Source organism: Podarcis erhardii (genome assembly GCF_964252035.2).
Source record: "Podarcis erhardii genome assembly, chromosome: 2".
NCBI lineage: Eukaryota > Metazoa > Chordata > Lepidosauria > Squamata > Lacertidae > Podarcis > Podarcis erhardii.
In genome coordinates, this window is record NC_138498.1 from 80,836,997 (window position 1) to 80,861,251 (window position 24,255).

At 43.0% G+C, this 24,255-nt stretch overlaps 1 protein-coding gene and 1 long non-coding RNA gene across 2 annotated transcripts; one reads left to right on the forward strand and one right to left on the reverse strand.

Moving 5' to 3' along the window:
* Nucleotides 1-6,888: 6,888 nt before the first annotated feature.
* On the reverse strand, nucleotides 6,889-12,593 carry LOC309334545. Its single transcript, XR_014153156.1, has 3 exons — nucleotides 12,426-12,593; nucleotides 11,787-11,853; nucleotides 6,889-7,117 (listed from the first exon to the last, which is right to left on the reverse strand). It is a non-coding gene; the product is annotated as an uncharacterized lncRNA (long non-coding RNA).
* A 1,225-nt stretch (nucleotides 12,594-13,818) lies between these two features.
* Nucleotides 13,819-23,654, forward strand: FBXW12 (F-box and WD repeat domain containing 12). Its single transcript, XM_081848900.1, has 10 exons — nucleotides 13,819-14,052; nucleotides 15,215-15,252; nucleotides 16,436-16,596; nucleotides 17,511-17,632; nucleotides 19,799-20,008; nucleotides 20,258-20,419; nucleotides 21,264-21,471; nucleotides 22,227-22,408; nucleotides 22,509-22,636; nucleotides 23,342-23,654. The coding sequence occupies exons 1-10, from the start codon at nucleotides 13,960-13,962 to the stop codon at nucleotides 23,433-23,435; spliced, it is 1,398 nt and encodes a 465-aa protein (XP_081705026.1). The 5' UTR covers nucleotides 13,819-13,959; the 3' UTR covers nucleotides 23,436-23,654.
* Nucleotides 23,655-24,255: the final 601 nt, after the last annotated feature.

Sequence of the window (24,255 nt, forward strand, 5' to 3'; positions counted from 1 at the left end):
TTGTGGCAGAGGGCTTTTGTGTGATCCTAACAGCGGGACTTGACACTGCTGGGGGGCCGCGGGTGGGGTGACGGTTTTATTATGATCCCCTTATCACACTCGCACAAGGGAGGACTCGTCCAATGATAACAGCAGGGGTGTGGTGGCGGGGCTGGAAACGGCGCAGCAGCCGCAGCTTGGGGTTTCAATAATAATCATCATCGTGATGGTGCCGGTGATACTAGAACAATCATAATACAAACGTAAAAGGCATGAAAAAAGAGCGCTGCTGCTGTTGTCTCATGCGCCCTGCACAAACAGGTGATCCGAAATATCACTTAGCACATTTGACAGAGTTATGAGTAGAAAAGCAATTTGCAAATACTTTTAATTCCACTGATCTGACAAAACGCCCGAGCGCGGTGCTGTATCCCTCGAGGGCAAGACGAGCTGTTTACTACAGTAGAAATCCACATTCCAAAACAGGAGGCTTATGAAACGGCAGGTCGGTCCCCCGCCTGCCCCGCCCCGCGCTCCCGTCTCCTCGGAAAGGAGCCACCTCCTTCGGAGGGGGACAGTGGCCACCACGACCCGCTCGCCCCACGTGCATTAAACGCTGTCCAATATATATTTATATATCTTATGCGCGCGGGAGGGTATAAATTTATTCTACCCCCTCCCCCTCTCCCAACACAAATTTATTCCAAACCCCAAATTTTGCCGGAGAGTGTGAGGTGTGGGGCGATCACGGCTTCCGCCACCGAAGAGAAATCCCACGTGGGATTAAAACAAAACAAAAACTGGCCAGGTAGTCCAGGAAGGGACAGAACAGGCGCCCGAAAGTTTGCTCTGTTTTCTTTGTCAATGCGCCATCTAGTGGTAGGCGAGATCCACGGCAGTAAACGGGGGATGAACTAATAATGGTCGAATTGACCTTTGGGTGAACGCCGTCAACATAGAAAAGAGGGTGGATTGGTTGGTTGGATGAGCTCATGCCTCGAATTATAAACCCTTAGCACGTAGAACTCTGACTAGGTTTGGGGGGTTTTGTGCCTGTTTTGGGAAACATTTAATTGTCTGTTTCGAGCTATGGTTAATAGAAAGGTAAACTAGATAGCAGTAGTAGTAATAATAATAATTTATTAATTATACTCCGTCCATCTGGCTGTTGTTCTTCCTCTCCCTCCCCAAACCCCCAGTTAAAAGCTCACTTGAAGTGGATTTTTAAAAGCTGTAGTTTACACAGAAGGCAGGAGAAAAGTAACCGGAGGAAGATAGTCTGCTGAAGACAAGGGCAGAAAATGCTTAAATATAAGATGGGAAATACTAGGCTAGATAGCAGTGCTGGGAGGGGGAGGTCCGGGTGGATAATGAAGTAAAATGTGATCTTGCGGTCCAAAAAGCTAATGGAGCCACCATTTTAGGTTGCATCAATGGAAGGGTTGTTTCCACAGCCTGCAAAGCAGCGATGCAATAAGGTAATTTTAGACTCTGGACTTAATGGTCTTTGGAGGGGGCTCTTTAGGTGGTAGTATTACGCCACTTAGTTCCAGATGTAGTAAGGCAGGCCTGCTGCATTTCGGGGCCCTCCTGCTCAGTCTGTGAATGGGGCTCTGTGCGCCTGCCCCCAAGTCTTGCCCTGATGACTCCGCTCTTGGGAGGTGGTAGCACTGCTCTGCTTAGCACCGTGGAGAAGGGGGGTGGGAATCCCGTTTTGAGTCATGTGTTCATCTCTGGGCATCATAGTCCAAAAAGGATGTTGCCTTGTTGGAAAGGATTCAAGAGAGAATTAGGAGGACACAAAGCATTTTGGAATTCAAATGGCACCCTCAAAAGGAAACTGCTATATACTGAGTAGAGTCACTGGCCCATCTTCTAGCTCAATGTTCTCATAACCACTAGTGCAGCGCCGTAGCGTGGGTTGTCAGCACCCGGGGCAAGGCAAGTAATTTGCGCCCCTAACCCCTAACCTGCCGTCGCTGCCAGCTTCTTCTTGCTGCTACCTGGGCTGGGGTATTTACGGTAAGGTAGCCACGGCGGCGGCGGCGGCGGCAGGTCCGTGTCAGATGATCTGAGGCGAGTTGCCGCTGGCACTGCCGCCCAAACGACGCCGCTTGCCCGGAGGAGGAGGAGGGCAGAGAGACAAGGAAAATGCAACATGGCCCAGCAGCTGCAGCAGCGGCGGCGGCGGGGCTGTGAGGAGGGGCTGCCTGGCGCGCCCTCCACGGTCCTGACGCGCGGGGACCGTGGCGAGCGCTGAGAGCCGCTGCCTGCCGGACGCCTTCAGCCTGGACGCGCGCACAGCTCGTCGGTTCCGCGAGACATGGGGCTCTGCTACAGCCTGCGCCCGAGGCTCTTCGGCGACTCCAGAGGCGGCAAGCGCGCGCCCCCCCAGATGTTGCGCCCGGTGCAGCCGCCCCCCCTGCACCCCCCACGCTGGGCCACTGCACTAGTGTTTTTCCAGGGTTCCAGACAAGAGTCTTCTTTTTCAGCCCTACCTGAATTAAACATGCATACAAACCTAAGACAAGCCCTGTAAATTCATGCCACTGGCCCCTCTAGTTCACACAGCCGCCGCCCAGATGCTGAAGGGAAGCACGCAAGCTGGACTTGAGCACAAAGCTTTGCCGCTGAGCTACGGCCTTCCAGAAGCATGTGTTCATTTCAAGGGCACTTGCACCAGAGAACTTCCTGGTCAGTATTGCCCAAGGCCCCAATATCTGGAAATCTAATAACGACTTAGAATCATAATCCGGAACATGTAACAGTGAAAGAGGATGGAGTCGTCATCATCATCATCATCATCATCATCATCATCATCATCTATACCCCCCCCCCCAATCTGGCTGGGTTAACCCAACCACTGTGGGCAGCTCCCAACACAAGACTAAAAACAAGATAAAAGATTAAAAACTTCCCTAAACAGGGCCGCCTTCAGTTGTCTTTTAAAAGTAAAATAGTTGCTTATTGCCTTGACATCTGCTGGGAGGGTGTTCCACAGGGCAGGCACCACTACCAAGAAGGCCCTCTGTAACTTGGCTTCTTGCAGGGAGGGAACCAACAGAAGGCCCTCGGAGCTGGACCTCACTGTCCAGGCTGGACGATGGGGGTGGAGAAGCTCCTTCAGGTATACTGGGCCAAGGCCGTTTAGGGTGTTAAAGGTCAGCACCAACATTTTGAATTGTGCTCGGAAATGTACTGGGAGCCAATGTAGGTCTTTCGGGACTGGTGCTATATAGTCTTGGTGGCCACTCCCAGACATACTGTCAGAGGCTTCAGGTTCTTACAGTGCTGCAGATCTCACTGTGTCTGATCCCATTCAATGTTAAACACATATCAGTGAGGTAAATTTGAACACCTATTTCACCCATGGAAATCACTAGGAATTTAAACTCATCTGGGGAATTTGTGGCCCTTAAGATGCTGCCAGACTACAACTCCCATTATCCCCGACCATCGGCCACGCTGACTGGGGCTGATGGGAGTTGGAGCCCAACAGCCTCCAAATGACCATATGCTCCCCATCCCATACGTGGTGGTGGTCTTGTACCTGTTTATAGCAGGGGGGGCATTTGCCGAGAGAAAATTTTGAAGATCAGGTTGTTAGGAAATTTTGCTCAAGACCACTGAAAAAAGTGGTGTGTGGAGTCAGCAATGTAGAACAACCAGGGCAATTCATTTGTTTTGCCCTACCATATGTTTATTCGACTTAAAAAGCAGATGGGCTGCAAAGGAGAGCAACAGTTTCTTCCCAATGTGAAATATTCATTCTCACCAGATGCTAACCGGAGAAGGCTGCCTTTCCATCTCTTTATTTAGCAGCAGCAATCTTCTCCTGAACAAAGATAGCAGGCTGAAGCTACACCCAAAAAGCCATTTGTCATTTGTTTCCACATTTGTATTCCTATTGTTAATTGTCTATCAGGGTTGTCTTTGCAGCAAGGCTGGGCAACAGTTTAGTGCCCGGTTAGGTCAGCATCGAATGATGCAGTTTAATTATGAGTTATATATTGGAAGATACAAAAGAGGTCTCCGCAAAGTCCACTTCAGAACCGGAAAACTAGCCTGCAAGAGACGGTCTGCCGCTCCACTTTCACTGAGAGTCAGTTTTGCTTTCAGTGTCAAGATTCAAATCCACTGGTAGCACGAAGCAAGGAAACTTACACAATGCCTCCACACACAATGGTTGGCTCTGGTCAGGGTTATTAATGTCTCATTTTTCATATGTATAAAGGGTTACTCAAGCAATAGCAACAACACCAACCCCCCCCCCCCCGTCCCAAAACAAGGCTTCAGGAACGCTAGCCTCTCGCAATTTGAATTCAAATGTTAAAAGCCCATTTTGTAACTAGATCCTAGACATACATGCCATCAATAGCCCTCCCTTTTATCAAGCTAATCATAGCTGCTCTGTTTTGTTGTCAAAACACCTCAACAGCCACCCTTGAAAGTCTTTTCAATGGCAGGATTTGAGAAGATATCAGTGTTTGAACCATTTCACCACTAACACCTATCTAAACCCAAATTACATACTTTCAAACAGAGATTCAATTCCATATTTGATTCTATACCAGCAAAATGCAAGAACCAAAACTCAGGGAAGCTGCATCGTGTTCTGCATAAGTGTGTGTGTGTGCTTTCCGAAGAACGCCAGTCCGGTTTTGAGATTTTTGAAATGCAAATGAGAAGAACAAATCTGATGGGTCTCTTCCTTGTATGGATATGTTTTGTACTTGAAATTAAAAATCATTCTTTTATTTAAAAAAATCTTACAGGTCTGTTCATGTCTCTATAACATAGCTCTGAAGAGACTAGATCAAGCCAAACTTTCCTCATTGCAGGATAGAAGGAAGAGAAAAGTGGGAAAGGTCAGTAATCCAGAGTGTGACAGGAGGGAAGCTGATCAGAAATGTATCTTGAAAGGCCTAACTGTAAACCAGCGATGGGAAAACTGGCCTGTGGGTCTAATCAGCGCATGAGGCCAATCTGGTCATGCCACAGCCACCTGCTCAACACCTGGTGTTGGGTCTTATGGTGTTGGGTGCATGGTGTCTTGCAGGGTCCGGTGATCAGCTGATTGCTGGGGGTTGCAGATTGCTGTGCTTTAACCTGCACTGCTTTGAGTTCAACCTACGCAGGCAAAAACTGGTCATCTGATGTCATTGTGATGTCAGGTGACTGACAGGTGGGTGGCCGCACCCACCTGCGAAACATGGGCCAGGGGGAATGAGGAGATAAGCTGACTGCTAGGATCCCAGCCCTGATATAGAAAGTAAATTGCCACAAGACCATAGAAGAAAGGGGAGCATTTTGTAAAACTTATTCCAAATAGTGCAGTATATGTACGGTAAATACTTTTTGCAGAAAAAAATATTCCAAAAGTCTTCACACATGTTCATACTTACTACAATTTAATCCTTAGAGATATTGTCGCATTAAATTTGTGTTATTGTTGCTAGCTGCTTTGGACATTTTTTAAAAAAGGAAAAGTGGGCATAAGTGTAGCAAATAAAAATGGGAGATCTAATATAACATGAGTTGGTGTTTGCTGGCATAACAAGGCTTCTGCTTCCTCTTCACCCCCCTCCCCCCCCCAAAAAAAATCCGCTCCAGAAGGTCCCACAACACTTTGGCACTGATTTTGGAGAGGGTGCATGGGAGATTGGAGAGAGGAGAAGTGAAACCAGAAATCATGTTGTGCAGGTAGGCAGAGATCTTTGGATATCACCCAATAAGCTGATGTTCATCCATGAAAAATTGTTGGCCCGGGCCAATGATCCAGCTCCCATATAATTCTTTCTTCCAAATATTTGGACATATGGTACAAAGATGCACATGCAGTTGAGTTCTAAGTGATCTAGCTCTACCAGCCACTAGAGACAATCAAAGTAAGTTTTTATCCGTATGTCTGGTATAAAAGGAGCACTCTGTATTTTTGTATAATTGAACGCTTATGCCATGATGTAAAGTAAATGAGCATCTTGCTTTAATGGAAGCAAGTCTTGCTGAGTCATCGAAGTATGTGTGTCTTGGAAATTCTGGACGAAGCTATGAAGCTAATTTTTGTTTATGCCAAGTGTGACTTGTGTAGACACTTAGTTTGCATCTGTTTGCAAAAGGCATATTTCCAAACTATAATTTAGGAGTAAATGAAAGGAAAGGCATCACACCTATCATTGTGAACGCTGTCAAGTTTAATGCCATATTTAGAAAATAGACCAAGTACTGGCATGTCCCCTTTGTGGTTCAGAAAACATTTTAAGTTCAGAGAAAGCAAGGAAGGTTAACCAGTTATCAGGATACAAAGGTGTCACATTTTGATGTCTCGTGTCAAGATTGTCAAACAGCAAAATACTGGCGGACAGCCTCTAACTTCAACATTGGAGAGCTTTCCTTCATGTCAGTGAAACTATGCCTGTGAAACATATTACGCAGGAAAAGCTTCTCATGAAGCCTATACAATACTTCTTTACAGCAAAGACACATCCTGGGCAGACACCAAAAAGTCTGAAGAAATTGGAATATTTAGAGAAAGGAAATGAAAGGAACAAAGGGGAAAGGGAATAGGATGAATGAGGAGCCTTGGGGGCTAGTGTTTCAATTTATTTATTCCTCCTCTGATCACTTTAAAGTAGGTTGCTTTTTCCCATGCATCTCAAGAACAATCTGGGCTTTTGCTTGCAAAGATTTCAGGTTCACACTACCACACCCGCCCAAACCAAACTATAGTGTTTGCTCTGGAATCCATCTCTCACTGAGGAGGGGATACTTCAGGCACTTCTCAACAGCATGTTTACTGAGCATTAGTCCTGATTTGTTTTCAGGGAAGCTAGATTACGGCTATTTCATGAGCGCTCACTCAGATTGGTTTGCAAACAGGCTAGGGAACTTCAGGGCCGGATCTACACATTTGGCTACTTGCTCTCCTGCAGGGTCATGTGGCAGAGGGGCAGGGCAGGGTGGAATATGTCTAAATCTGCAGACTCTTCTTATGTTCTTACGTATATTGAATGTATATTAAGTGCTTTGGGCGACATCAGGCTTTTATTCACCTGATCACCTTCCAATGCCGTTCATGCAATCATCTGCCAGCATTCCCTTCCTGCATTCTGCATAGGAGAAGCAGCTCAGTCCTTACCTAAAATAATAAAATGCATGTACAATTCTGGCATTAGAAACAGTAATGTTCAAAAGCAAGTTGGGAGAACATTTCAACCTTCTAAGACATTCTGTAAGCATAGCTATCCTCTGGAAACTATTACTATTACTAGTATTGTTTTTAGAGCACCATTTTTATAATGGGTAACTTTTTTATTTCTACTGAGATTGATAGTATAATAGCTGTTTTAAGTGGCCTGAGTTTTACCATGTTGATAATCTGAAATTTGGAGTGTGTGTATTTATGATGTGCCGGATGCCTCGAATAACCAACTTGTTAAAGTGACTCTAAAAATAAATAGCCAAAGATACCATATTACAAACATAACCACTACTCACCCCTAACTCTAGATCATTTATGAACAGGTCCCAATACTGATTCTGGGGCCAGGGGGCAGGGAGGACTCCACATTCTACAACCTTCCATTCAGAAAACTGTCCATGTATTCCTGCCCTCAGCTTTCGGCTGCTTAACCAATTTATATATCCTGCCTTTCTTCCAAGAAGTTTAAGGTGGCCCATATGTTTCTTCCACCCCTCTTAGAATCTGAACAATCCCATGAGGTAAACCAGGAGGAAGGAAGTCAGTCTGGTGACAGTCAGTATAGCTGAATAGGGATATGAACCTGGATCTTCCTGTGCCTAACCCCTACCTCACACTGTCTCTCGCAGAGGCAGTTTTCTCTTAAATCATAATAAATAAAGCTTTTCTACCTCATGCCTGAGGAATCTACTCACAGTGCTCCTGCATGAATCATTTATGGGTGCAACCCCGCTAAGGGCAGGTAATTCTGCCACAATCTCTGCACAAGTCACTGAATGATCCAGACACATCACAATGGACACAACAAAATTACTCATCCAGGGGAAGCTGATTGGAAGGAAACCAGGAAAGAATCTAAAGAGGACAGCCTCCGACAAGGGCTTCTGGAGGCCTTTATTGGTTTTTGAAGGTACTTCATTGTGGCAAAAAATGCACCTACCTCCTGACAATGCTCTGCATTTAAAGGGAGATAATAGTTAGAAGGATTTTAAGACGCAAGCATTTGCACTGATATACTGTGGTACCTTGGGTTACATATGCTTCAGGTTACAGACTCCGCTAACCCAGAAATAGTACCTCGGGTTAAGGACTTTGCTTCAGGATGAGAACAGAAATCGTGCTCCGGCGGTGCAGAAGCTGGAGGAGGCCCCATTAGCTAAAGTGGTGCTTCAGGTTAAGAACAGTTTCAGGTTAAGAACGGACCTCCGGAACCAATTAAGTACTTAACCCGAGGTACCACTGTAATAGCTGTTCATCTGACTTCATCATGAAAGCCAAAGCAGGTGACTGGCTAGGATAGCCCATTTTGTTTTTTTTAATAATATTTTATTTGGATTTTTCAAACATAAATGCAAAAATAAAAAAAACAGTATAACATATATCATAACATCTTTTCATAACATCTTTGGACTCCCTCGCGCCTCCCGCTCCCATTTACATCATTGCCAATTCTTGCCAGCAATTTATCATCTTGTTTACACTCTTATGTCAAATTCATTTAAATATAATCTATAAGTTCTCCAAAAGGTTTATAGTTTTTTCTCAAATTTACTTATCATCTTAATTCTCACTAATTTAGTGGTGCACAATTATTTATGATCTAGCATCCTTTCTTAGCATTCAACCAAATTACAGTATTTTTTAAAATAAATCTTGAATTTCTTCCAATCTTCTTCAACCCTCTCCTCTCCCAGGTCTCGGATTCTGCCAGTCATCTCGGCTAGTTCCATATAGTCCATCAGTTGCATCTGCCACTCTTCCAGTGTGGGTAGTTCTTGAGTCTTCCAGTTCTTAGCGATGAGTATCCTTGCTGCCGTTGTTGCATACATGAAAAATGTTCGGTCCTTCTTTAACACCTTCTGGCCGACAATGCCCAGAAGGAAGGCCTCTGGTTTCTTAGGGAAGGTATACTTAAATACCCTTTTCAGCTCATTATATATCATTTCCCAGAAAGCCTTCACTCTAGGGCAGGTCCACCAGAGGTGAAAGAATGTTCCTTCATTTTCTTTACATTTCCAACATTTATTATCAGACAAATGGTATATCTTAGCAAGTTTAACTGGGGTCATGTACCATCTATATATCATTTTCATTACATTTTCCTTCAAAGCCTTACATGCAGTGAAGTTCAACCCAGTGGTCCACAACCTTTCCCAGTCCTCGAACATAATATTATACCCAATGTCCTGTGCCCATTTTATCATAGCTGATTTAACCATTTCGTCTTGTGTATTCCATTTTAACAGCAGGTTATACATTCTTGAAAGTACCTTAGTCTTTGGTTCTAACAATTCTGTTTCTAGCTTCGATTTCTCCACCTGGAACCCTAGCTTTTTATCATTTTTAAAAACTTCATTAATCTGAGCATAATGTAACCAGTCTCGCACTTTATCCTTGATTTTCTCCAAACTCTGCAATTTCCAGTTGTCTCCATCTTTTTCTAGTATTTCCCAATATTTTGGCCATTTGGCCTCCATATTGGGTCTTTTTCGGGCCTTAGCTTCCAGGGGTGAAAGCCACCTTGGAGTTTTATTCTCCAATAAGTCTTTGTATTTTGTCCAGACATTAAATACTGCTTTCCTGACAATATGGTTCTTAAAGGCCTTATTGATCTTAACCTTATCATACCATAAGTATGCATGCCAACCAAAAGCATTGTTAAAACCTTCCAGATCCAGTACGTCAGTGTCCTCGAGAAGTAGCCAATCTTTTAGCCAGCAGAAAGCTGCGGCTTCATAGTACAGCTTTAAGTCTGGCAGGGCAAAGCCCCCTCTTTCTTTCGCATCAGTTAATATTTTAAACTTGATTCTGGGCTTTTTGCCCTGCCAGACAAATTTAGAGATATCTCTCTGCCACTTCCGGAAGCACTCCGTCTTGTCCACAATCTGCAATGTTTGAAACAAAAACATAGCCCATTTTGACATCTATGCCTAGGACAAGACCAGAAACAAGCAGTACAGAGTTTCAAATTTTGGTATGCCTAAATGCTGACCTAAACCCTAGCAGGATCAGCATTTAAGCATACAAAAAATTTGGAGATGCTTAGCCTCTTATTTCTGTTGTTCCTTTTCTGACAAAGCTGGGAGAAGGCAGACAACAGGACAATAACTGCACTGGAAAGAAAAATGACGTCTCTTGGAATAACATAGTGCAAGATAAATTAAATTACATTCTTGTGGATGAAATTTAATTTTCAAGACTCGACACAGTATTTTTAATGAAAATTATGAGAACTGCTGTAATACCCTGATATATCCTCCTGTCTTACCTTATCTTACTCATATTAATCATTGCATTAATGGTAGCTACAGTTGACTAATTCTGTTGGACTTTTACTTTGTATTTGTTATATTCACAACTGGTTCTTACATTATTATTGTAATGCTGTTGGGGATACACATAAATTGCAATATTTGTTATTTTATCTAATACAGTAGAAAGGGGGGAAGCAACAACAAAATGCTGCCAGCCTATCTCCCAGTTATTGCATGCCTCAGCTTTGAAATCCTGACTTGGCCTTAAAGAACTTGAAATGCAAGTGTTTGGTTGTTAAGTTACTTCACTCCTAAGACTCTCCTACGCATGCTTTCAGCGGGGGCAGGTGGAAGAGAAATCATCCTTGAGATTCGACCTTATCTAAGACCATCATGCACATTCAGGAATTCTCAACAGCTTTGCTTTGCCAAAAGTTAAATAGTGGTAATAGCTTATTTCCTGCCATTATAGCAAGTGCCTCTCTTATTTATTTTTGCTCTGTGCAAGGTCCTAAAAATACTATTTTAGCTTTCTGTACACAATTCCAAGCAGCAATCACTTCTTAACTTTATATGAATTATGAGGGTTTCCAGAGAACTGATCTACTTTTAAATACCCTCCCATTAATATCTACAGTAGCACATGAATTTGGGCTTTCCAGCAGTTCAAGGGAGTTGACAGATCACAATGTTACCTTGTAAGGGCACTTATCACCGTAAATCCACCCACAAAAGGTTTTTCCTCAGGATAATGGCTGTTTTGGTGATTCATCTTACAGACCCTGCCCTTCCTTATTTGCACAAAATATCCTACACCCAGCAATAATTTCTGGGTCAGGCTCATGCCACACATGTGATTTCCTTTTGGACACAGAGACAAGAAAAGATTAAATGAAATGCTTAGACCTCCCTAGGTGAACCTCCCCTCCCCCCCCCCACTTCAGCTGCTAGGTCATTGCAAGTGCTACTAATAGGATGTTATCAGATTCAGTGAATATTCTCGGGGACGCAGCTGATTGTCTGTGCCAGGCAGAGTTTACTGTTGTCTCACTGAGGGAGGAGAGGGGAAAATAGTACAGTACTGCTGTTGTGCTGGAAAATTTCACTGTTTCTGTCTCTAGTGGAAAACAGTTATCACTAACACATCCTGGCATGTAATTTGCCTCATTTATTATTGTCTAGCACTGGCTTAGAAATACACAATAAGCACTAAGGTACTTCCAGAGAGTTGCAGTTATTTAAGGAAACTTTATGCTGGGATGCCAAGAACTTTCAGATTCCCGCCCCCCCAAACATTCAGACTGAGACACACCTTCAAGACTTTGAAAAAATATAGCTCAAATAAAACTTACACTGACAAAGAGGATGACTAAGTGCAATAAAAGACCTTGATTCTGTTCCTGTTTCCATCACATATCACTACAGAAAGGGAAAAAATAACACAGGTTTTAATGTTATAGCCTTTAATACAGTGAATAGGGTTGCATACTTTACAGGGCAATCATACATGTGTTTACTCAGAAGTAATTCTCACTAAGTTCAGTCAAATTTATTCCCTAGTGAGCAGGGTTATATTGCAGCCTAAAAAATAAATAAATCGATAGTTAATTATAACTTTGATAACATTAAATTGTTCTCCAATGTGGAGTTTGGCAAAAAGGACAAGGTCCAGCATCTGTGACTCTGAAACGACCCACCACTAAGCAATTTACACACACGTGTGGTGTCCCACCTCCGGGGCCAAACTGGACGGGGGGGGGGAATCTTTAAAATATTGCTTTTCTCGTCAATTTGTAGCCAAAGTTAGCAGATTGCGTGCCATTCAGGAAAAAGACAGTGGCTCTTTCCTGTAATTAAATATAGAGCCGTACAAAAAAATCACTGGCACGTGTCAGTTCTAAGTGGAAATACAGCACTAGGTGGGGATGCAAAATTTTTCCATGTGTAACTCCATTGCCAGGGATGCCTTATACTGTGTTAAAATAGCTTACTGGCACCTAGCTCTGAAAGCTACCGAGAAAGGGGATCAGGTCGTCAAAGCACCCAAGCAAACACTCAAAGCTCCCCGAGAGCTAAATATTTAATTCCATATGTAGGATCCCAACATCTCGGTGAACTACACTTCCCATGATGCTCTGCGAACACGGCGAATGCTCGTCGGGCCTCGGTGACTGGAGAAGTCGCAAGAGACGCTAATCCCTTGTTTGCCTGGGAGAGGCGCAAATGCAGAGGCGCCGCCTCAATGCTTGTGTTGCGAGGCTTCCGGTTCCCGGGTGCAGTTCGCAAGCTTCTCCGCGCGCGGGGCGAAAGAGCGCAGGGGGGGGGGGCGGGGTGATCCCGCTTGCTTACTCGGGACGTTGCCCAGAGTTCAGATGATCGCTAAATCTCCCGTGCTGGTTCTAAGCTGCTTCTTGGTCCTTTATGGCGGTGCTTTGTTGTATTAGAATCGTAGAGTTGGAAACGATCCCAAAGAGCTCATCTGATCCAACCCCTGCAGTGCGGTATTTTGGCCATCATCAATTGTATCTCATGGCTTTTGTTTACCGCCGTAGTAGCTGTATAGAAGAACGTAAGGTGTGCTGCATCAGGCAGATTTGGGGGCATCAGGTGGCAGGACAGGCTCAAACAATGATGTTCTCCATAGTGTGTAGAGCGATCGTCTTCAGCTGCTGGGGCGGGGCCCACTAGTGAGCTGCGGCCTGATCCAAGGTGGATCGCCACAAGAGCAAACACGTGGTAAAAGATTAAGAAATAAAGTCCCCAGATGCATGTTTGGGTTAAAAATAGTACCTAGGTTTGAAAAGGTTGAAGATACCTGGAACAGAAAATGTCCACGAATGTAAAACCCTCTGAACGAACACATCAACATATTTATCTCTGATTGGCTTAAATTACCAACTAAGTTCAAGCTTTTTTATTATTGTGCGAGGCAGTTACAGTGAATTGTATAGTCTCTCCCCTGCAGAGTGAGACTTCTTCCAATTAACCATTCATAGGAAGCTGATCCAACGCGATCTAGAAAAGACTGGGAGCTTCTGAGTTCTATGAGATGTACAGTCCCACTTTTTAAAAATTGGCTTTATTCCCAGAGAAGTGTGTAGAGCAGACATAGGGACCCTGGGATAATGTTGGGCTACAATTCCCATTATCCCTGCCCGTTGGGCTTGCTGGCCTCGTGTATATATAGGAGATAAAGCTCCTCGAGTATTAACATTGCACGTTCACAATACAATAAATTCCAAGGATTTTTTTTAAAAAACTGACGCTTGCTTCCTTAACGTGCGCGCGGATGCCAGGGGTTCTATTGCCCAGAATCAACAAATGCCTCTTGATCAGGGACAAAAACAGCGGAGCAGCGTTTGAGACCTGCTTGCTTTTAAGTAGTGGCAAGCAGCCGCCAGGCCAGCCCCGACGGAACGTGACGCCCTCGCCCCGCCTTCGCTCCCAGGCTGACCGGACAGGGGCGGGGAGGGAAGAGGAGCGTCCGGACTCCGCTTGTCCGTAGCGGGGGATCTCGGAGGGAAGATGAGCGCTGAGACGCTGACCCTGGACTGCATCATCCACCTGTTCTCATACCTGGAGCCACCGGATCTACTCAGAGCAGCTCAAGTGAATAAGGTGCGTTGCAGCGCCGGTTGCAAGTGCCTCCAAATTCGCCCGTGCGCCACTGGTGGAGAGAACATCTTTCTCCACTTCGAGCGCGGGAAGGGGGGAAAGAGGGCTTCCCTTAACGACCTCTCCAAGCCAAATGCGCCAGTAGCAGGCGCGCTTGCTCCAAGTTTCTCTCGACCTCTTCAGATACGTGGAGCGCGATCTTCCTGTTTTAATAGATGTATAACATCCCAAATCACTGCAACCCTTCTCTCCCCAGCTTCCTCTTCTTCTTCTTCTTCTTCTTCTTCTTCTTCCCCGTTGTACAATTTTGCCCGCCCCCCCCTTTGCTTTTATTAACGAGCGAACTTAAGAGGGCGAGATCCGGATTCCGGACGTCCCATTCTGACAGCATGTCCCCGTCCAGCGTCGTGACACAGTAGTCATTAAAAGGGGGGAGAAGATCCTGCAGCAACACACTGGATTCAGTAAAGCGCGCAACAGTATCCCTGGCCACCGTGGAAATCCCCCGAACAAGACAGGCGCTTGCGCCTGCGCTCTTCCTGGAAACTTTGCTTTCTGTTTTCAAGCCGACCCCACCCTCGATGTTTCTGCAGTGCTGACAATGCAGCCAGTAAGAGCGAAAGCCGCTGATCCAAGCGATGGTCCTTCTGGCGCTTCTGTTTCTGCAGATGTTAATGGGAAGCTTCTAGGATTGCAAACTTCCCTAGCGATGCTTCGGGGCCTCTTGCCACCTGTGTGACAAGCAGACGTTAAGCTGACAAACGTTTTCCCCATCATTGTATTTGCATGACAGGAAAAACATCACCTGTTGAATGAATATCACTTTTATGATTGCTTAAAACAGAACTCTTTTTTCTTTTCTTTTTTGTACAAACGCTTAAATGTCCAACTTAGTACTTTGAAATAAGATGTGCCTAAGGCTGCAATCTGAGGCCCAGTAAGCCTCATTGCTCTGTTTTATATTTATTGCTTGTTACTGTGGTGTGTTGGGTATTTTATTACATTTATTGTAAGTCACCCTGGGACTTTGAGGTAAGATAAATAACAGACTGGCTGAATGAATAAATGAAACTGCAGGCACTGTGCTCAAGTGCGCTGCTATGTGACTCAGTCCCCTGAATCTTGAAGAACTTCCTCTAAAACCTGTCCTGCTTTCCCGTTTTAGACATGGAATGAAGCTGCAGAGACCTCTTCTCTTTGGAGGTTAGTACACTTCTTATCTATTTTAATATTTGGGTTTGGTGCATTCAGTTTACTTATTACTGAGAACACAGCACCATTCGCGAACATGGAACAGCAGAGTTCGATAAGGACAACATAGCCAAGTCCCCTCTGGTGATCGCAACGGACATGGCTAGAAGACAGAAAGAGATCTGGGGGATAGTCAAAACAAGGGGGGCAAGCAATGGATGTAAGGAGCTTCGTTACAGCTGAGAATGATGATTAATACACACCATGCATTTAATGCACATTCAAAGAGCGCGCACACACACACACACACCTCAATCTTGGAAACTATAGCTCGCCCTTCCCAAAGCTACAGCCATGATTCTTGGGATGGGGACATGCTTAAAATGTGCTTTAAATGTATAGTGTGTACATAGCTACAGAAAACATGGGTTAGGAGGAGGAAGGACAAGATACATAGCAGGGTCAGTGAGGGATCGGGCTTGGGGAATCATAGAATCATAGAATCATAGAGTTGGAAGAGACCACAAGGGCCATCGAGTCCAACCCCCTGCCAAGCAGGAAACACCATCAGAGCACTCCTGACATATGGTTGTCAAGCCTCTGCTTAAAGACCTCCAAAGAAGGAGACTCCACCACACTCCTTGGCAGCAAATTCCACTGTCGAACAGCTCTTACTGTCAGGAAGTTCTTCGTAAAGTTTAGGTGGAATCTTTTTTCTTTTAGTTTGGATCCATTGCTCCGTGTCCGCTTCTCTGGAGCAGCAGAGGGAGAAGGGTGGGTAGGTCTGGGGAGGCTTGGGGGGCTGCATTTACCCCCCACCTGAGGTTCTCTGCCACTGCATTAAACTTGCAGACAAGAGTTTGTGCTAGATATGAAAGAGATAAATTATTTGGCAGCAGAATTCTGTATTGAGGAGAAAGGACTGGCGAGGATGTAGGAAAGCTCAAAATGAGGAAGGCTGGAATCAGAATTTTAGACGAGAGGCGATGGGGAAGAAGGAGCAGATTTTTGCAATGCCGTACATTGTAAAAATATGTAAATGAATGAAATCCAGCTGAAGACTTTGTAGCCAATTGTTTTTTATCTAATGACGGCAGATGATGGTTGTCATTCATTTCTGCCTCATTCAGTGAAACTGCTCTGGAGGAAGGATTTAAAAATTTCAGGATAAATCTGCCACTCTTTAAATTTATAGAAATATGTGTCTGAGACGATGGGCCTTCTGCAATATCTCAGTGATCCCAGGAATGCAGACATGGAAAAAGTACTATCTGCACCGCTCTAATCTTGAGCATAAAAAGATATCTGGACGGCCTTCAGTTGACTACACATGTAAAGCGATGAGAGGACATACAGGTAGGCTAAGTGTGGTAAAAACTCATAATTTAATTTCCTGGAATAGGAAACACATATCACTCCCTCTCTACTTATTTTTATATTCATTGAAAATAACTACCATAATGGAGTGGGTGAAAAAGATCTGATATGCAGTAATGATGCCTAACCTTACTAATTTGACAGGGGAGGTGAAATGGGTGGGGGGAAGATTTGGACGAAAAACATGGTCCCTCTTTGTGATGTGCATATGGAGCAAGTATTTAAAATAAATCCCTTTTCACTGCTGAAATCAGAAATACTTGGAGTTTAATGAAGCAGAGTTATGAAAATATATGACTGGATGGAATAATGATGGTATACTAAAATAATTATTATATGCAGCTTGTCTTTTATTTTTATTTGGGGAGAAATAAAATGAATAGTGCATTTGAATAGTACATTTTATTCTCAGCGTGCTATTTTAGAGTTATGTGATAGACCGATGTTTCTGTTTGGTATATTGCATGTGCCTGAACGCTTTTGTAATTGAAGATTAGGCAACGGTGTTTACATTTTTGGCATATACTGAAGTCCTTTTTGTTCATCCAGCCATTTCTAGATTCTTTTTTGATCTTGTTTTATGTTGCTTTTATTATCTATTGCATTGTTTTACTTTTTTACATTGTTTGGAGTATATATTTATTGCATGCTTTAGGTTTTTTCTTTAAAAATATAAAGTGGTATAGAGATATACATGCATGTGTGTGTGTTTGTGTGTGTGTGTTTATAAGATTTTAAATAAATAAAATTATGTTGAGTGTTTATTGCAGATTTATAATATGCCACATTTCTGCAGTATCAGAAAACACACCAGACTAATGGTTGTTTTCATAATGAAATTCTGCTCAATTTTTTTTAAAATTCCAAATAAAATTCTGCTCATGTTGTTATAGGAACGATAACTGGTATGGCTTACCTATCAGAGAACGAGCACACATTTGCAACAGGAAATGTCAAGTCTGTTGTGTGTACCACTTCTTCTGATGGCACAGTCAGGGCATGGAATGTCCAAGAGGTAGGACAAAATAACTTGTAAAAGATGAATGGTGGATTTTAGTAAGGAAGGAAAATCACACGACAACAAAGATCACCATAGCTAATCACAAACAAACAACCATACCCTAGGCCAACTCCAACCTCTTTCACCACCAAAGAAACACAAATGAACAGCAGAGAACCTGCACGAGCAATGCTGACACCAAACCCTACATACATTAAGCAAAATAGAAACATCGCCACCCGACCCCACCCCACCCCCACCCATCTTCCCCCCCCTCCACCCCTTATTTCCCCCTAATGTCTCAACAAATGAAACCGATTTGTAAAAATGTTACATGGAAAAAATACGATAGACATTACACATACTTCTGTAAAACAAGAAAATCGTTAATAAAATAAAAAAATAAAAAAGGAAAATATTTCTGATTGGTGCCAAGGGGTGATCACACTTATATTCAGAATTACTTCAAAGAGGAAAAGGAAGGAAAGCCCAGGCAGTTCAAATTGTTTGTTTGTTTGTTTAGTTACATTTATCTGCCACCTTTCAAGGCAGTTGCTGTTTGTTTGAGATATTTAAAGAGAGATGGGTGGAAAACGGATTATCCTGCTGGAGAAAGGGCTAAAAGGGAACCTGCAGTCAGGAAAAGCATTTCTAGCACAAACGTAGCCAGGATTTATTTTAAGGGGGCAGAATCGAGTTATCTGCGACACAATTGGTCATTTAGTTAAGTATTTCTATTTATTTCCTTGATTACCTGTACCCCCTGGCTATGCCCATGACTTCTAGGAGTGCAGGAGGCGGGGGTAGTATGGTTGAAAATGGCAACTTCCTGTCCTCCAGTGGGAGCCCCCTCTGCTGAATCGCAACCCCTTTCCTGGAAGAAGCCCTTCTGTTCACAGGAGGACAAAGCTGGGTGCAGCCCAATGAAAGTAGAAAGGAAGAAAACTAAAATTCCAGATACAGATAGGTAGCCGTGTTGGTCTGCCATAGTCAAAACAAAATTAAAAAAATTCCTTCCAGTAGCACCTTAAAGACCAACTAAGTTAGTTCTAGGTATGAGCTTTTGTGTGCATGCACACTTCTTCAGATACACTGAAACAGAAGTCACCAGACCCTTCTATATAGTGAGAAGGTGGGGAGGGGTATTACTCAGAAGGGTGGTGGGAATGGGTGATTGGCAGATAGCTGTGATGAGCCTGTTGACGACTCTTAACGACTGCAATAGGTCTTACAGGAAAAAGCAAGGGGTGAGAAGGTGAAAAATGGCTTTGTCATGTATAATGAGATAAGAATCCAATGTCTTTGTTCAGACCAGGTCTCTCCATGGTTTTAAGTTTGGTAATAAGTTGCAATTCAGCAGCTTCTCTTTCCAGTCTATTTCTGAAATTCCTTTGTAATAGAACAGCTACTTTGAGATCTTGTATAGAATGTCCTGGGAGATTGAAGTGTTCTCCTACTGGTTTCTCTGTCTTGTGATTCCTGATGTCAGATTTATGTCCGTTTATCCTTTGGCGTAAGGTTTGGCCTGTTTGTCCAATATAGAGAGCTGAAGGACACTGAAGGACATTCCAGAAATTGACATGGCATTTTTTAAAAGACTGTTGGCATGACGTTGATGGCAATATGGAGGACAAAAGTCTGATACCAAGGAAGCATCCATTTATTTGAAATGAATTCTGTTAGAATATTTTTGGCTGCACATCAGGACTTTGAAATACAATGGAGACTGACTCATTATGTTCTGATGTGCACATAAATCAAGTGAACATGTTTCAACAAGGTAAAGGTGAAAGCAAGCAACAAATACGCAAACCTTTCTACAGCATGTGTTCGTTTCCTTTTTTTTCTTACCGACTCCACACCGAAAAAAGTTGGCGTATAGAACATACTTGAAAATACACAGTCAGAGAAATCTGTGCTCCACACACACAGAATCCTGAGAGTTGAGTTTAAGGGTGCTCGGAAGTATGGGTCTGTAGAAGTAAACTACAGTTCCCAGAATTCTCAGGTGGGGGTGTGTGCTTTAAAGTTTTGAAGCATATCTAGCCTTGGTCTTGGGTGAATGGGGTTAGGACTGCATGCCATGCATAACACAGATGTATTAAATGAAATAGTCTGAAGATAAAAGAGAATTGGAAATAAGTGAGGCACGAATGGCACCATTTTGTGTTTTTTAAACAGGGTACACAGATTTGGTCAAGTCCCCAGCAGGAAAATGGACTGCAAAACATTGCCACGTTTCCTTCAGATAAATTGGTGGCTACAATAGACTGTCATGGGATAATCAAACTCTGGCATGGAGAGACAGGGGAAGAGCTTGCAACGTTTTCAGTATCATCCGCATCATGCTCTGTGGTTGCCTACACAATAAACAGCAAGCCATTCTTAACGGTAAGTGTAGCATGACTGACAGTTTGAAACAAACTTCCTGTTGGCTTGCCGAAAGCCTGCTTAAAAATGTGGAATAGTAGTTTTTAAAGTTGTTGCAACTCAGGGCTGGATCAGAGCTATTCCATTGTTTTTGCAAGAAATCCAGCAATCGGTGACTCAGCAGAAATTGGTAATCCACAGTTGAATCTTTTGCATGTCGCTGCAAAGGAATCATTAACTATATTTTCTGTGCTTCCTTCCTTGGTTTAGGTAGGCACCGGAGGAGGCAAACTCTATACGTTAGTAGCTGCCAATTTAAGCCAAATTTCATCCACACAACTGTTCCAGAACTGTGGCATAAATTCATTACTTTGTTCACCTGATGGTCTATGGATAGTTGCTTGCCCTACAGATAATGCTTTACCACCAAAGGTACTGTTATGCTGCAGCATTTGAGCATTTGTTGAGACTAACGTCAACTTCAGGGTTGTGGTGGGGATTCAGTTGGGATTGTGGTGCAGGAGAAAGGGTTAAATTCCTCCTTCCCTGCATGCTGCAGTCTTGATTTCCTCCCATTCCACATGGCTATTTCAAATGGAAACAACCTGTAACACTGAATGCAATTTTGGATTTAACCCATCATCTTTAGACTTAAGACTGTTACAAACTGTAAACTACTTTGGTGTGTCAACACTTTGCCTAGTATTTGTGTCCTTCCCTCCCCCTCTCCATGAGGTTACACCTTTAGGCTTCCCATCTAGCCTAAAGAGTTCTGGAGAGCTTGAAAACTTGCTCATTGTGTTGTGGCATTTAGTTGGTCCTAGCAAAGTTACCACTATTTTGTGGCTTCTTTTTTTCTCATAAACTTGCAATTGTTGTCAACAAAATTCCACTCAAATCTCCATGCCACATAACGAGCAATCTTTACTTGGGCAAAAGAAAAATGTCCCATTAACAGAGCTTCCCTTTCCTGCCTCTCCAGAGATATGGGGAGTGGGAGAGGCTGAACCTTGTATGACTTGATCCACAATGGCTAAGTCATTCCCCCTCACAACTCTGTGGCAAGACACTTGGAGGGCCTGTAGGGATGCAACCCTGAAGGAAGTATCAAACACCATTTGTGATGTGTCATGAAGCTCTGTAATTCAAAGTTCAAAATAATTTTTTGCATAAAATTCAAAGCGAAAATCCTCACTTGGGCTATCCAAGTATACCATAAGCAGCTCTTTGGATCCCAGCTATTGTGTGTTAATGTTTGTTTTTGTATATGAAACAGGTGGTTTATACACATTCTGCAACTAATTCTGTAGATGATGAACTCTTATCTAGTCCTCTTCCGATCAGAGGTCAGTGCCTTGACACCTGCTGGTTACCAGCAGAACCCGCAAGAGTAGCTGTGCTGCATGATGAAGAGAGAAATTTTCACATTGTGAGCTTAGATATACACATTGAGAAGAAGTCTAAATATAAAATGAGTATTACAGGTAAGTTTCTTCAAACTGTTGTCTAGCAGAAGGTAATTTATCCTTTTATTCAGCAGCAATCCAGAAAACACCCTGAACTGAACTGCTATTGAAAAGGAAATGAATTGTCAGGTGGACCTTTCTTGTATAGGTGAAGAGGAACAGCATATTTGTTTTGAAATGTTGGTTGCAATTCCAACCCACTTATGTGCAAATAAGCTCACTAAATTCAATGGGGCTTATTTCTGAATAGACACGGAAGGGATTTCAGCCTTTGTCTTTCTGTGTCAAAGCTGAATAAAAAAATGCATGGGAAAGGACAGTTCAGTACTAGAGCATGTGCTGTAGTAGGAAGTAGGAGGTCCAGGTTCAGTCTCTAACTTCTCCACATAGGTTTGGCAGAGACAACTGCCTGAAAATCTGGAGAAATGCTGCCAGCCAGTGTTGACGACACTGAACTAGACAGACCAATGGCCTTCCTATGTCCCTAATTTTATATAGTCGTGTTTTGTCAAGCTCAGCAGATAATACCCAATTGACTAGGCAACTTGTTTTCTTAATCAGTGTTCCCTATCTGTTTTCATTCCTGTCCATAGCAGCACAATAGACAGAACTGCTAGCTTGGGTCTGAATCAGCATGATGTTCTCGATACACAATATGTAGCTCAAAATTCAGAGAATCGTGATCTGACTAATATACCGATGAGCACTGTTGCAGTACTCTTCACAGTAAACAGAGCAGAAATTTCAGTGCTAAAATGTTTTTTATGCAAAAGCTCGACAGGTTGCAGACTTCACATTACCAGCACAACTATGGATTGGAGAGACGATTATGAAAGGATTTGGCAAACAAACTATTCTTTTAGCAACTGGACCAGAGCTGAAACTATACACTCTGTCAGGAACTGAATTAATGGCTTTCAAAGATCACCACAATTCTATTACATCAATCTGGGTGGTATATACAGTTACTATTACTTACTACTATTAATTTGTTCTGTACACTAAATATTCTTTAACTAAAAGGATTTAATTTGCATCTGCCCATCCCCAACCAGGATCCTTTTCACGTTGTCACATCATCCATGGACCTCTCACTTCGTGTGTACTCCTGGAAAAATGACAACAAATCATCTTTGCTGAACGGTCGCTACCACTTACTAGGAGGATCCCACAGATGGTCAAAGTAAGTTTGAAACATTTTGCAAATGTAAGATCAGAGCACCTATCACTTTGTTGCTAAATACATCTATAGTAGAAGGCAGATTTGAGAATAAAAGCACATCTGTGACCCCAAATGCTAGTTTGAACTGTATTTATATGGAAGACTTCAGTTCAATTGTTTTTTGAAAATCAGTCTAAAGTATAGTGATACTACATCATAGGAGCTATGGGCCAGGGTTTAAAGACAGTGATATGTGAATTATACAAAGACTCTGGGGATTGCTTTGCTTTGCCTTATGACTGGACCCCTTGACACCAAGTCCCATTCAACATCCCCTTTCCCCCGTTTAGGACCATGAGGGGTAGATAAAAGCTATGTGCACTGTTTTTTACCTGTGCCATCCATGGCTTTCCTCATTCCCCAATTTAATCTTTGCAAGCAGTGAAGCTTACAGCCAATGGATAAACCAATTCTGTTGTAATGAACACAGAATTAACCTACTACTCAGGTTTAAAAAATATTGTAGTAACTCAGCTTTGAAACAGGGCAAAACTGGGGCTGTGCTTAGCAGGAAAACATAAAAAAACCCACTGCAAAATCTCAAAAACCTGCAATTTAACTTCTCGTACTAAAACAGAACAAGTTTGTTTCAATATGTCAAAGTAGTTAAATGTAAGTACTAGATTGTGCCAAGTACTGTGAGCTATATATTTTTTCCTCTTCTAGTGGCTTTAGAAGTGTGGCTTGTGATGATGTGAGTATTGTTGGTGTGGTGGCTGGAAATGGAGACATCTTAAGAGCATACTCCTTTAACTTGTAAGACTTAATGTTTCTCTCATTTTACAGTCGTGTTAGTTTTGTTTGCCTGTCAATTAACTCTAAAGTGAATTCATCATCACATGATGCAGCCCATGTGTAATCTAGAGACAAAATGTCAGTATGATTTATAACATTTCATGCCACTTGAAAACCAAAGCATGCAGTGAAATCCAAGCTTTGATGTTTTTAGATCAACAATAAACTATTGAAGTGATTGTCACCTATCTTTTTCCTTGCTCTTTAAAAATACACGACTTTCATGAAATTCCATCTCAGTCTGGAAAAAGGCAGTAATTTTATTAAATGCTGAGATATAATGTGAGTGTACAATGGACCAGATTAGTAAATATTTTCTGAAGGTTTTTTTTTGCGGGGGGAAGTAACATGGGTCCAATCTACCATAGTGTACACCTCAGTTCAGTTTCTAAGATAAAGCACTTAAGGTCATGTCCAACATTGCTGCTCTGCAAAACTGAACGTTTCCCTCCAGCCCCCTTGCATCAGAGGCAGATTAAGGGCGCCTAGCGGGGCACCCCAACTATGAAGTAGTGAATCGATCAAAAGTGAAGGCTAGAGGTGGGGCGCCAAATTTTGGCCTGGCACAGGGCACTGCTGAAATTTGAAATACCGAAGTGCTTGTACACTCTCAATCTGCTCCAGATGAGATTTTGAGAGTGCAGCAGGAGATTAAGGGATCTCCAGTTGCCTGAGCAAAACTCCATAGGTGCAGTATTGGACAAAACCCTCATTCAAAGTTGGTTTCACAGCTAAACAATGCAGACATGTGAGAACTCCTAAATGTGGGGATAGGACCACACAAT